Below are 14,051 nucleotides of genomic sequence, written 5' to 3'. Positions count from 1 at the left end.
TTCCTTTCTTTCTCTTTCTCTATTAAGCCCCTGGGATATTTCCAGGGACCACAGAGGTCTAGTTCTACTGTCTTCCTGTCTTTATCTCTGTTCAACCCTGCCTTCCAAAGCATTCCTGACTGATTCAGACACCCTGTTTTTCATTATTGTATGGGGACCTCAGCCAGCCCCCTGTGGGGTAGAGGCTGAGAGATGAGCTGTCCCTTTGAACCCTGGCTCTGTGCACATGCAGAGGTGGGCATGGTACCAGCTTTCAAAAGAAGTTCTTTTTTGCAGTGTGAGGGAGTGAGGGTAGAAATTCTCACTTAGGAAACTAAGCAGGACACACAGGGAGAGAAGGCTGGTGAGTGAAATACTACTGTTTCTATAAGAGGAAGAGATACTGTTCTTATCTAGGCGAGGAGAGATGGAACCGGGTGGCGGCTATCCTGATAAAATGCCCCTTACGGTAGAAGGACTTAGGCTGGGAAAAGAGCCCTTCTTCCTGTCTAGCTGAGTCCATCTTTTTCCCCACCCCCGCCTTACTCCCCAGACTGACTTTGCCCTTTCTGAGAATGAAGTGCCCAACGTGAGCAGCCAAGCTCACAAGAGGGAGCTAATATGGGGAGCCTAGTCCCTGAGAGGTAGGGGAAGAGGATCCAAGGAGGATTCACTGAAAAAGACGGGTCTTCAGGGCCATCATCAGGGGCTGAAAGGAGCTGTTGTTTTCTCCACCCACCTGCCCACCCCTACCTCCTTCCATCTGCTTTTTCTTTCCCCATTGATTGTTCACTCATTAGTGCAAAGTCAGCTCATCCTTCCCTCATCCCCTGCATGTGCATTGACCCTTTCTGAGAGATTGTGGGGGTGGGGGGATACCGTGGAAAGCAACAAAAGTCACTTAAGGATTGAGTCCTCCTTTGAAAGGGGAGATACTGACTCGCCGTTCCCCTCCTTAGCCTTGTGGGCCCTGGCGGAGACCCAGCCCAGGCCTCCAGGTGGGGAGAGGGACAGCCTCGTTCGTGAGATGGGTGAAGCACTTCAGGTGTAAGCATTTCTCTCTGGGTCCCTGGCTAACCTCTCTGGATGTCATCCCTCCACCCATCTTGAAGCCTTGGGACAGTTCCTCAGAAACTCAAGTCCAAGAGAAGAGGGGTGCACCTGGATTCACACATTCCCCCCACCCCCCCCCCGCCCTTACCCTCAAGAAATAGCCTGTGGAGAAGGACTGTGCTGGCTTTTCCACCTGTTCCCAGTTCAAGTTGACAGGGGTGGGTGGGATCTCCTACGAGGGCCTAAAGGTAGCTCCTTCCCTGGAGTTCTAGAGACACTGAGACTCCTGCCCTGCATGGCCAGGAGTGACTGAGCCACTTTTTTCTATGGTTTCTTCACCATCTTTTACTTCACCCCAACCCCCTGTAGCCTGTCAGACTGGCTCCTGAACGAGAATTCATCAAGTCCCTGATGGCGATTGGCAAGCGGCTGGCCACACTCCCCACCAAGGAACAGAAAACACAGCGGCTGATCTCAGAGCTCTCCCTGCTCAACCATAAGCTCCCTGCCCGAGTCTGGCTGCCCACTGCTGGCTTTGACCACCACGTGGTCCGCGTGCCCCACACCCAAGCTGTTGTCCTCAACTCTAAGGACAAGGTAGGTGGGCTCTGGCCCAAACCATACCCCTCATCTGACTCTACTCCTGTTGTTGTCCAGGGTGTGTGTATGTGCCCAGGGGTGCCCCCCCAGCATCCTAGACTCCCTCCATAGCTCACGTGCACATGTCAGCCTTGACTTCACCTGAGTACTGTTGTGATTCCAAGGGCCCTCCTGTCCCCCTTCTTGGGCCTTGTTTTTCTGGATCAAAGGGCCTGATCTTTTCAGCTTGCCTCTTGCCATGTCTCAGGAGAGAGCCGCTCTCCTCCCCTCCTTACAGTCCTTTTGGTGGCTCTTCTCCAGCCTTTCTATAACTCTTAGGCTTTCCAGGTACAGCAACAGTGAGAGTAGAGAAATCTTTGTTTCTAAGACCTTTTCTGATCACAGTGGGTAGGGAGAAGGAGAGAATTAGCTAAATTAGTCTGCTGGTTGAAATGAGCACTAATGGTTCAGATTTTTTTTGCAGAAGACGTATTGAAAATTAGAATCCTGCTTGGAACGATGCCCAACTTTTACCCAGTCTTTTTGTCTGTTTTTAGGACAAGCCCACAGAGGCATTCAGGCCTCTCTGAATGGGTGATAATTGATGGTTTGGAATGGTTTTGCCCGGGTGCCTCATCTATACATTTTGAAGCTCAGCTGAAACATTTTAAAGACCTGTGTACTCTCTCAGCCAAATTCTTTTTTTTTAAGACAGTGATGTAACAGTTTTATTTTAAAATATCAGTATTTACATGATATCAGAAAGTATATACTTTGGCAACTAACTTCCCATGAAAAGCTTTAGCTGTCAACTTAAAACTGAGGGGATACATGATTTTTCAAAATACTTCTAGGAAGTACATAAGCAGAATAGTGTGTGGACCACTGCTTTACAAGACTGTGTCCTGTTCAGTTTGGGGGACACCTCTTGTAGTAGAACCACCTGGGGAAGGTGGATGCCTTTTAAAAAATGCAGATTCCTGGGCTCCAGCCCCAGACTGAGTTACTAGATTTGGGTTGGGCCCCAAGTAAGTCAGTTTTCAACATGCACCCCAGGTGGTTCTCATGCAAACCAACATTTAAGAAGCATTACTTCAGGGGAAAAATCTAGTATTTTACAGTATTTCAGCCATGGCTGAAGAGGGAAACACGTCAGGTATGTTTTTAATTAAGGAGAGAACTGAAAGACGCTAAGAATTGGAGCTCACAAAGTAGCAGCACCCATAGGATAAGTTCCTGCCCTAAATATGGCATTCCTGGTGTCAGGGGACTGATGGATTCAGGTTGGAGCAGGAGTGGGCAGCAGGAAGAACCGTGTTAGCAGAGTTGAGGTTTGCGGGGAACAGTGGTGGAGGTAAGTTACAAATACTGTTCTCACTTACCCGCAGGCTCCCTACCTGATCTATGTGGAAGTCCTCGAATGTGAAAACTTCGATACCACCAACGTCCCCGCCCGGATCCCGGAGAACCGAATTCGTAGCACCCGGTCTGTAGAGAACCTGCCCGAATGCGGCATCACCCATGAGCAGCGGGCAGGCAGCTTCAGCACTGTGCCCAACTATGACAACGATGATGAGGCCTGGTCGGTGGATGACATAGGCGAGCTGCAGGTGGAGGTGAGGGAGCTCCAAGGGCACAGCACCTATTCTGGAACTTTCAATGTATTTGAGACAACACACCACACCCTGAGGCAGGCTGAAGCAAGTACCCAAATGAGTGCCGTAGGTAGTGACAGGTGTGAGAGGGGACAGCTCTGAACAGCTCTGGTCTGGAACAGATTCAGGTGGAGCTCGTTTTCCTGCAAGAAGAATTCAGGCTTACTGTAAGAAGGAACTTCTAAGCCCAGGGGAGTGAAAAATTTAGTCAAAATATATATTGAACACCTGCGATATAAAGTTGTCTTAGGAACACAGAGAAGAATCAGTCATACGTTCATTCATTCAAGGAATGTTTATGGAGGGCCTTTGTGCCAGCCCTGAGTGCTGTGTGCTAGTAAACAAGGCTTGGCCCCTCCCTGCAAGGGGCTTATGACCTAATAGGAGAGAGAATGAGGCCAGTCAGCAGGTAGATGTAGCGTGGTGTGATCCAGGTTGTGCTGGAGAAGATGGGGTGTCATGGGAGCCCTTGAGGGTGGAGATAGTACTTATTCCAGACTTGGGGTTGGACACACCCCAAAATATTTCCTGGAGGAAATAATATCTCAGCTGAGGCCTGAAGGTAGGTAGGAATTAGCTGTACAGAGTATTCCAGGCAGAGGAGACAGCAAGTGCAAAGACTGGAAGGCATGAGAGAGCTTGGCCCATTTTAAGAATAGAAAGAAATTTTGTGTGGCTGTGATGTGTGGTCGTGAGATGAGGAGGTGGTGAAGAATGAGGCTGGAGAGGCCGTCATGGGCCAGATTGTAAGAAGGAGCCTGTAAGCTGTGGAAAGAAACTTGGATTTTGTTCTGGGGTTGTAGGGATCCAGAGCAGGATTTTATTAGAGCTGTAGCACAACCAGATTTCACTTTGTGAAAAGGCAGACTCTCTGTACTTGAGCTTACAGTCCAAATGGGGAGACTGGATGCAGACATTTAAGAAAAAAAATCTATGTATAAGATACACAACAAGGCAATTTGCAGTAAGTGATCAATGGGGTTAAGGAGAAATGCACTTGTACAAAGGAAGGAGTAAAGGAGGGACTTGATATGGACCTTGGGGTCTGGTAGAATATTTTATAGTTAGAGAGAGATGGGGAGATAAGACTGAATGACTTAGGTTGAAAAAATTGCTCAGAGGAACCTAGCCTGGAGAGGGTCTTTTCTGGACCCTAAGGGAGAATGCATCCCTGGCCTTGGGAGCTCTCAATATAAGGCTGAAAGTTCAGCTTTTTGTGATGGTCATGGCAGTGGTTTGCAAACTTGAGTGTGTTAGAAGTCTTCTGGAGAACTTGTTAGAAATTCAGACTTCCAGATCCCATTCTCAGTAATTCTAATTCAGATTGATGGTGGGGTTTGGGATCTACGTTTTAGCAGCATTCCAGGTGATTCTGATGCAGGTAGTTGACACATTGAAAAACACTCCTAGAGGATCTGTGTGTGGGTGGCCTAGGCAGTTTGGGGTCCAAGTGGTCAGGATGGTGCGTAACCAGGGGAGTCTTTTTGGAGCCGGGTTTGGAAGGGAGAGCTGATCATGTCATGGAGATGGCAGCAGGCAGGGTGATCTGAGGAGGAGGTGAAAGAGGCAACCCCTGTGCTTAGCGCTTCTGACCTGCAGTCCCCTGCTCTCCCCAGCTCCCTGAAGTGCACACCAACAGCTGTGACAACATCTCCCAGTTCTCCGTGGACAGCATCACCAGCCAGGAGAGCAAGGAGCCTGTGTTCATTGCAGCAGGCGACATCCGGTATGGCCAGACCATGTTGCCTGTCATTTTTCATCCCTCTCTTAGGCACTGCCTTTCTCTTTGTCCCCTTCCTCTCTGTCAGCCTGTATCTTTCCCTCTTCTCTCTCCTTACTCTGTCCTGTCCTGAGGCCACCAAACTTGAGGCATTGAAGGTGTGGGTTGAGAAATTACTGGGCTACTACATACAGAGAGAAGTTAAATTTTAAAAGGACTCCAAAGGAATGAAAGCACCAGAGGAAGGAATTACAACAGCGTTTCCCACAGTGGGTCTGAGGACACACGTGTCAGAATCCAGGGAGAGGGAGGAGATCTTGTTGGAAATGAAGATGCGGGAGCTGCACCTGTTCTGAATGCAGAATCTTGGTAGGAGAATGGGCAGGGCCTGGTGATCTTCATTGAACATGATTACAAACCACCAGGTTAGCAAAAAGATATCAGTGGTGTGTTTCCTTCCATGAGTCTCTCTCAGCCCAGGTTTCTATCTCTGTGTGCCCAGAATCGAGGAAACAGTGCAGGAAATGCTGACATAGACAGGGACATGAGGATCTGGGGTAACTCCTCCAAGCAAATGATATAGTTTCTTCCTGCTAGACGGCGCCTTTCGGAGCAGCTGGCTCACACCCCCACAGCCTTCAAACGAGACCCAGAAGACCCTTCTGCAGTTGCTCTCAAAGAGCCCTGGCAGGAGAAAGTGCGGTGAGTTGGGTGGGGTCCACCATCCATACTGTCTCTCAGCCCACCACCCGCCCGCAAAATCCATCAGGCCCCCAGGCGGTCTGAGTCCTTACCTCGTGAGGAGTTTGATTTGGATTTTTGATAGAAGCCTACTATGTCCTCAACCTGGCATCACCCTTTGACACCTTTTTGCTTCTCTTCACAGGCGCATTAGAGAGGGCTCCCCCTATGGTCATCTCCCCAATTGGCGGCTCCTGTCAGTCATTGTCAAGTGTGGGGATGACCTTCGGCAGGAGCTGCTGGCCTTCCAGGTGTTGAAGCAACTGCAGGTAAGAGAAGGGAGGGAGAAAGAAGAGAAACTCAGCCCATCTGCAGCCCACCTGAGGTGATCACACAGGTCCTTCTGCAGGGAGCTCTGCTGGGGACCATCTTCCTGCCCAGGTCTAAGTTGGATTTACGTTAAACTAAGCTGGTGCTCCTACCAGGAAGTACAGCCCCGGGAGCAGCTCCACAGCGACCTCTTGTGGCCCTTTTGTGACTGGCACCTGTTCTGATCACTGATCGGAGCTCCCAACTGATTTGCAGCAAGTGGGTTGCAGTGGGCTGAGATGTCAATCCCTGACCCCCAGGTTAGTTGCCTACAAGCAACTTCACCTGTTTAATCAGTTCTTTATATAAATGTTTTCATTTTCTGGAGAAACTTTCGCTGACCCTAAATCCTTTTTGGTCTTTTTCCCTGTTCTTTCAACTTGGGTTAATAGCTCCCACTCACCCAGCTTGGGAGGTGACAGCGAGGTTTCCTCTTCTCCCTCCCTTATTTGGATATCTCTCTATGAGATACCTTTTCCCACATGCCACCCTGTGTCTTGTCAGACCCTGGACTTCCTTCAAAACTTCCTGGTTCTCAGTGGGATCAGGGGGTTTTACTCACTTGGTGGCCTAGAATTCAAGGCCACTAAAGATGGGAACTGTCCAAGGTTGGGGACAGAGGGGATTTTAGCCTCCTCCCCCCATTTAGAGAGAGTCACAGTGCCTCTGTGTTTCCTCACAGTCCATTTGGGAACAGGAGCGAGTACCCCTGTGGATCAAGCCATACAAGATTCTTGTGATTTCGGCTGACAGTGGCATGATTGAACCAGTGGTCAATGCTGTGTCTATCCACCAGGTGAAGAAACAGTCACAGCTCTCCTTGCTCGATTACTTCCTGCAGGAGCACGGCAGTTACACTACTGAGGCATTCCTCAGTGCCCAGCGCAATTTTGTGCAGAGTTGTGCTGGCTACTGCTTGGTCTGCTACCTGCTGCAAGTCAAGGACAGGTAGGTGAATTCCTGTCCCTTGTCCTAACCTTTTCTTCAGGGTTCCCTCTGTCCCTTCATTTATTCATCACAACCTTCCATTGCCAAAATGTAAAGATGAAACAAACAACATATTTTAAGCAGAGACAGACACGTTCATGTGCCATTAAGGCTAGGAGGCAGACTGATAAATACCAGGGTAAGGGCCAAAGAAGTGAAGGATTTATGGGAGGAGCAAGGGTTTGAGCAAGCAGGGTCTTGAAGGACGAATGAGAATGAGGACAGAGAAAGCTGTGGGGGAAGGATGTCCCAGGCAGAGGAAACCGCTCGAGGTGATTAAAGCTTGGGCCACAGTGCATGGCACAGTAGTAGCAGTGACGTCAGATAAGTTGAGGCCGGATTAGTGGGGCCTTCATTATGAGGATGATGAGTTTTATTCTGCAGGCAGAGGGAATGCCATGATCCAGTCTGTGTTGAGTGAATGTGCCCCTTGGCACTGTGGGTGAGGTTGGATGTAAGTGGGCCTTTGCAGTGAAGCTAGAGGTAGTGAGGCCTGACCTGAGGGCAGTGGTGGTGACTGACAGCAGAAAGGAGCAGATGGATGTGAGAGACATGGTGGACACAGAGTTGAAACTTCCAGCCCTAAACGTTCCTCCTTGTTGCAACATATGATTTCCCAAACTCTTAAGTATCTGTTGTTTTGCCCAGAGCTGTCATTTCTCTCGATATCATGAGACGTTTATGAAGCTCAACTTTGCATATAGATGAACAACATACCTTACAAAGATAATTACACCCTTGAGGCTCTGTTTTTTAAGACTGTCTCCAGACAGTGACTCAGGGTCAATACCTAGAATGCTCCTGTGAGTTGTGCCTCTCCGAGGGCATAGGGCAGCTGTCCTGGGAAAGCACTAATTCAGTGGCCTGTGCTTCCAGTGACACGGCAGCACATTAAGATCAGCTAAACAGAGCCGCTTATCAGAAATCTAGCATCTGTTAAGTGCCTGTGATGGCCTAACATTCTTTTTTTTTTAATTGAAGTATAGTTGATTTGCAATATAGTGTTAGTTTCAGGTGTATAACAAAATGATTCAGGTACACACACACACACACACACACACACACACACACACACACATTCTTTTTCAGATTCTTTTCCATTATAGGTTTATACGAGATATTGACTACACTTCCCTGTGCTATACAGTAAATCCTTGTTGTTTATTTTATTATTATTTTTTAAAATTAATTTATTTATTTTATCATTTAGTTGCATTGGGTCCTCATTGCTGCATGCGGGCTTTCTTTTAGTTTCAGTGCGCAGGGGCTACTCTTCATTGCAGTGTGTGGGCTTCTCAATGTGGTGGCTTCTCTTGTTGCAGAGCACGGGCTCTAGGTGCGTGGGCTTCAGTAGTTGTGGCAGGCAGGCTCTAGAGCGCAGGCTCAGTAGTTGTGGCACACGGGCTTAGTTGCTTCCGTGGCATGTGGGATCTTCCCAGACCAGGGCTCGAACACATATCCCCTGCATTGGCAGGGGGATTCTTAACCACTGCACCACCAGGGAAGCCCCTGTTTATTTTATGTATGGTAGTGTATATCTGTTAATCCCATACTCCTAATTTATCATCCCCTTCCCCTTTGGTAATCATAAATTTGTTTTCTGTGTCTGTGAGTCTGTTTCTGTTTTGTGAATAAGTTCATTTGTATTAGTTTTTTAGATTCCACATAGAAGTGATACCACATAATATTTGTCTTTCTGACTTACTTCATTTAGTATGATGATCTCTAGGTCCATCCCTGTTGCTGCAAATGGCATTATTTCATTCTTTTTTGTGGCTGAGTAATATTCTTCTCTGTGTGTGTGTGCGTGCACACGTGCGCACGCACGCACATACATGCACACATACACACCACATCTTACTTATCCATTGATCTGTTGATGGACATTTAGGTTGCTTCCTTGTCTTGGCTATTGTAAATAATGCTGCAGTGAATATTGAGGTGCATGTATCTTTTCTTTTTTTAAAAAAAAAATTATTTATTTATTTTTGGCTGTGTTGGGCCTTCGCTGCTGAGTGTGGGCTTTCTCTAGTTGCGGTGAGTGGGGGCTACTCTTCGTTGCGGTGCGCGGGCTTCTCATTGCAGTGGCTTCTCTCATTGTGGAGTATGGGGTCTAGGCATGCGAGCTTCAGTAGTTGTGACTCACCACCTCTAGAGCTCAGGCTCAGTAGTTGTGGCGCACGGGCTTAGTTGCTCCACGGCATGTGGGATCTTCCCGGATCAGGGCTTGAACCCATGTCCCCTGCATTGGCAGGCAGATTCTCAACCACTGCACAACCAGGGAAGTCCAGTGCATGTATCTTTTCTAATTAGGGTTTTTGTCTTTTCCGGATACAGCCCAGGAGGGGGATTGCTGGATCATATGATAACTCTAATTTTAGGGGTTTTTTTAAATAGTTTTATTTTATTTTATTTTTTATTTACTTATTTTTGGCTGTGTTGGGTCTTCTTTGCTGCACACAGGCTTTCTCTAGTTGTGGTGAGCAGGGGCTACTCGTCACTGCAGTGCACATGCTTCTCATTGTGGTGGCTTCTCTGTTGTGGAACACGGGCTCTAGGGTGTGCAGACTTCAGTAGTTGTGGCACACAGGCTCAGTATTTGTGGCATGCAGGGTCAGTAGTTGTGGCGCACGGGCTTAGTTGCTCCACGGCATGTGGGATCTTCCTGGACCAGGGATCAAACCTGTGTCCCCTGCTTTGGCAGGCGGATTCTTAACCACTGTGCCACCAGGGAAGTCCTAATTTTAGTTTTTTAAGGAACCTCCATACTGTTTTCCGTAGTGGCTCCACCAGTTTACATTCCCTTTTCTCCACACCCTCTCCAGCATTTATTATTTATAGACTTTTTGATGATGGCCATTCTGACTGGTATGAGGTGTTACCTCATTTTGGTTTTGATTTGCATTTCTCTAATAATTAGCAATGTTGAGTATCTTTTCACGGGCCTGTTTGACCTGACATTCTTATATTGAAACCAGATGAAAATGCTGTCAGACAGGTGTTTCCTCAGGAGGGAAATAAGGGTCAGGGAACTTTCAGAACCTGTGCTCCTTCCACCCTGCCAGCCTTACAGATAAAGCCAGCAGAGGCTTTGCATTTGAGGACTGAGGGAAATGTCCTTATTTATAAGGAATCTGGTTGCAAGCTTTAGACTGTCCCTAAAGAGTCAGCATTTGGAACCCAGGGCCCAGAGAGCCTGGAGCCTGAACCCCTGGGTTGAGTAAGTGGAGGCAGGGAAGCAGGTGCTAGTCAGGCCTCTGGGCTTTTCCTTAGGAGACTAATATATTTGGAAGATGGGAGTCCATCCTTTAAAAGGGAGCGAGGGGGACAGGCAGCTGGTAAATCTTTCGTAACTCAAAAAAGAGCAGATGTAGTCAAGTCTTGAATGGACTCATCCACTGGAGAGAAGTGGCAGCAGTGAAGGGGGCCCCAAGCTGGAAGCAGTTGAAGGTCTCCTTAACTGCTTCAGAATGAGTCCCCCGTAGACTTGCGTTTGGAGCTAACTCCAGCACTTAAGGAGAGAGAGAAACTGCCTCTCACTGGCCTGGGACCTTGGACAAGTCAGTCAGTTTTCCTCTCAGGGCCTCTGTTTCCTCACCTCTCACCTGTAAAATGAGAGGCTGGACTAGGACATCTAAAACTTTCTAGGTTTCAAGATTGTATGTGTTGCTAAATTTGTCATGCTTTCCCAGAGGGGGAAGGACTCGGGTGGGACTGGCTTCTCCCTCTGTCCCCTGTCTTTTGGCCAGTCAGACCAACCCCAGAGAAGGTGGCCGAAGACAGCTCTTAGCCTAACAAAGCCTCTGTTGACACTGAGGAGGTCCGTTATGGGCCAGGCCTCACACGCTTTGCATGCTAATTGTTCCTCTTTTGACTGGCCATTCATGTGGGAATCACAGAGACCCAGGATTTATCTCCCTTTAACTGTTCTTCCAGCAGCTAGCCTGTAGGAATTGCCTCCTGAGAATTTTTTTACATAAGTGGTTTTACCAGATATTTAAAACTGACTCCTCAAAGCCCCAAACTATTTCACATTTAAACTCCACTCAGCTCGGGATCTCAGCTCCCTTCCGGTGGGGTGGGGCTTCTGATCTGCAATGGGCCGATAGGAATTACAAACAGAACACAGGTAATTAGGTTGTGACTGGAGGCCTCCCCCTAAGCGAAGTGCTTGGCCTCTGTAACAGCTGGTTGGAGGGCAGAGGCCTTCTTTCCTAGCTTCCCAGTTCTCTGCTAGATTGGGATTGGCTTGGGTGCTTAGAAACACAATTACTGGGAAATCTGGATAATCTTAACCTATTTTATTAAGCTGTTAATGATAGCAAGTGAGACCCCACAGGCTTTGTTAGCAGTTTACTTTTCTGATTTCCTTTCTTCTCACTGCTAGCTTTGGGTTCTAGGAGGTTGGACCCAGAGTTACAGGCAAAAGGAAACGTGGCAGGGCCCTTGCCTGGTGTCATGTGGCCGGTGTGTTGCAGCTTGAAGCTCCCACCTCAGTAATGGGACTTACTACTGCCTCTTCCTCTCCTCTGCCCCCTCCTCAGACACAATGGGAATATCCTGTTGGACGCAGAAGGCCACATCATCCACATCGACTTTGGCTTCATCCTGTCCAGCTCACCCCGAAACCTGGGCTTTGAGACATCAGCCTTTAAGCTGACCACAGAGTTTGTAGACGTGAGTCAAGAAGGAGAGGTGCCTCACTGTGTTCTTTCTGTCGTGGGATGGGGAGCTGATGGGCTTCCCCCAAATGGGGACAAACAACAGAAATGGCAAGAAGTCAGGGTGAGGTTGGATGTCCTTGGAGGCTTCCTGCCTGATAAGAGTTGGGGAAGTAACGGAGTTTGGCACGTTTGCCCAAGGGAGGTAGTTCTGACACTGAGCCCCTTTGCGCACACAGCTCTCTCCTCTTCTCCCAGGTGATGGGCGGCCTGGATGGCGACATGTTCAACTACTACAAGATGCTGATGCTGCAGGGGCTGATTGCTGCTCGGAAACACATGGATAAGGTGGTGCAGATCGTGGAGATCATGCAGCAAGGTGGGGCTGGGGAGAAGCCAGGCGTTTGGCTATAGGGAGGTACCCATAGTGCCCCGGGATTCCCACTTACGTTGGGGCCCTGGGGCATGGAACCTCCAGAAAGTTGATTACACCTCAAGATTGGGGGTGGGGCCTCCCAGAGGGTTTCCAGCTCTGATCCGGTGCCCTGTTTCTCCTTCAGCACATTCCTGATTCCTGACAGAGCTAGTCCTGGGGGTGGGAGGGCGAGGCAGCAGAAACTACCTCCTAGGTGCATTCAGGGAAAGAACAGTCCCATCTCCAGCCTCCTGGTCCCTTCTCATCTCCCCACCCCTTGTTTAACTTCCATTGCTGGGCTCTTCACCATCTCAGGTGTTTTCATTTATTGGCCTTTGACCTCTGATTGCCCTCTCCTCAGACCCCTTCCCTGTCCCGATACTCACCCCTTCTGCTCTGAGCCAAGACGGGTTCCTTTCTCATCTTTATCTACTTTCACTGCTGTTTCCTCACGGCCTTGCCATCTACAGTCTTTTTGTCCAGGATCCCTGGGCCCTCGTCCCCGTTTCCTCAAGGCTGTGGTGTCCACCCGGTCTGAGCTGCCAGTCTCCTCCTCCCCATCCCTGCCCCCACCCCACAGGTTGTCACTGTTGGCTCAGGAGCATCCCCATCTGGCCCCGTGATGATGGTGGCCCAGGTCATCTGTGAGTGTCAGATGTAGCATAGGCAGAGGCCTGCAACCAGATAAGTGCCCAGTTCAGGGCCCATTCCCTAGACGCTTCCCAGCCTTCCCTCTGGGTCCTAAGGCTGCTCCCTCCGCCCTTACTGGGGGAGATGTGTTGGCCCTCTGCCGTCGCGCCCTCACCTAGAGGGGCTTAGGATTGTGGGGTAAAGAAGGGCTCAAGAAGGGCCTCCTGCCAATTCTCCTGTCTCTGCCCAAGCAGCACTGCATCCACACTGTCAGGGATCTCTCTGAGGTGGGAAGGAAGGGGCACCTTAGATAGCCCGGCTCTGCACTGGCTGTGGCAGCTGTTACCACTGCCGCTCCCTCCTTCCCATCCATGACCCTGTTCCCTTGCTGCTGCCCCCAGGTTCTCAGCTTCCTTGCTTCCATGGCTCCAGTACCATCCGCAACCTCAAGGAGAGGTTCCACATGAGCATGACTGAGGAGCAGCTCCAGCTGCTGGTGGAGCAGATGGTGGATGGCAGCATGCGGTCCATCACCACCAAACTCTACGATGGTTTCCAGTACCTCACCAACGGCATCATGTGACATCCTCCTTCTCAGGCCCTGGAGCCATAGGGGATTCAGGGGACCCTCCCTGGGAAGGCCCTTGTCAGAGAAACCCTAAACCAGGAAGCCCCACCCACCCAGCCATCCACCAAGGGAAATGGAAGGCAAGAAATACAGAGGATCATGTGGTAACTGTAGAGCTTGCCAGGGGGGTTGGGAGAACCAGCCGTGGGGTCGACTTGCTGGGGCTTTCCTGCCGCCCCCCCGCCCCCGTCAGCTGTGTCAGTATTACCACCTGACAGACTCCAGGGCTTACTGCCCTCCAGAGAACACAAGTGATAAATGTGAGGGACACCGGGGCCTTTCTTCTCCTCACTAGGGTTCAAGAGGTTCTTTCCTCAGGCCATCCTCTTAATGTGTCCTGGGTCCCAGGAAGGAGAAAAGAGTAGGTTCTTGGTACTAAGGACTTGATCCTGTGGTTGGCCTTTGGCCATGCTGCTGCCCGACTCTGTCACCTCCCAGGGACTGACCCCTAGCCCGAGTTCCCCTTGGTAGGTGGGCTTTGGCATAGGGTCCTGCACTTGCTGAGGTTCCCCATCCCAGGAGTGAGGAAGGGAATGATCACAGCCCCTTCAGTCTGAGGGTATTGGCCTAGCCGTGGGGAATTCCTTGCCCTTATCCCTTCCCCACACCCAGGGAAATAGCTCTCAATTTTTTATTTTTAATTTTTGTTTGAAATAAAGTCCTTAGTTAGCCACCTGTGTCATTTCTGAGTTTT

General features: G+C 49.5%; 1 protein-coding gene across 20 annotated transcripts in view; it reads left to right on the top strand.

Annotated features, from left to right (window-relative positions):
- PI4KB (phosphatidylinositol 4-kinase beta) overlaps window positions 1-14,030 on the top strand; it is a 28,921-nt gene extending 14,891 nt beyond the window's left edge. For 14 of the 20 annotated variants that reach the window (XM_067035789.1, XM_067035814.1, XM_067035843.1 and 11 more), the window contains 9 exons: window positions 1,402-1,629; window positions 3,000-3,227; window positions 4,883-4,992; window positions 5,584-5,688; window positions 5,873-5,996; window positions 6,719-6,984; window positions 11,568-11,700; window positions 11,943-12,063; window positions 13,131-14,030. In XM_067035789.1, coding sequence (XP_066891890.1) covers window positions 1,402-1,629; window positions 3,000-3,227; window positions 4,883-4,992; window positions 5,584-5,688; window positions 5,873-5,996; window positions 6,719-6,984; window positions 11,568-11,700; window positions 11,943-12,063; window positions 13,131-13,312 — 1,497 coding nt within the window. In that variant the 3' untranslated portion in view covers window positions 13,313-14,030. The remainder of the gene's footprint in view (window positions 1-1,401; window positions 1,630-2,999; window positions 3,228-4,882; window positions 4,993-5,583; window positions 5,689-5,872; window positions 5,997-6,718; window positions 6,985-11,567; window positions 11,701-11,942; window positions 12,064-13,130) is intronic. The other 6 variants (XM_067035855.1, XM_067035866.1, XM_067035851.1 and 3 more) reach the window with 1 other exon arrangement.
- The last annotated feature ends 21 nt before the right edge of the window (window positions 14,031-14,051 follow it).

Source organism: Kogia breviceps, chromosome 1 (assembly GCF_026419965.1).
Source record: "Kogia breviceps isolate mKogBre1 chromosome 1, mKogBre1 haplotype 1, whole genome shotgun sequence".
NCBI classification, from domain to species: domain Eukaryota; kingdom Metazoa; phylum Chordata; class Mammalia; order Artiodactyla; family Physeteridae; genus Kogia; species Kogia breviceps.
Note: the sequence above shows the minus strand (reverse complement) of the source record. Positions and strands in the feature narration are given on the sequence as shown.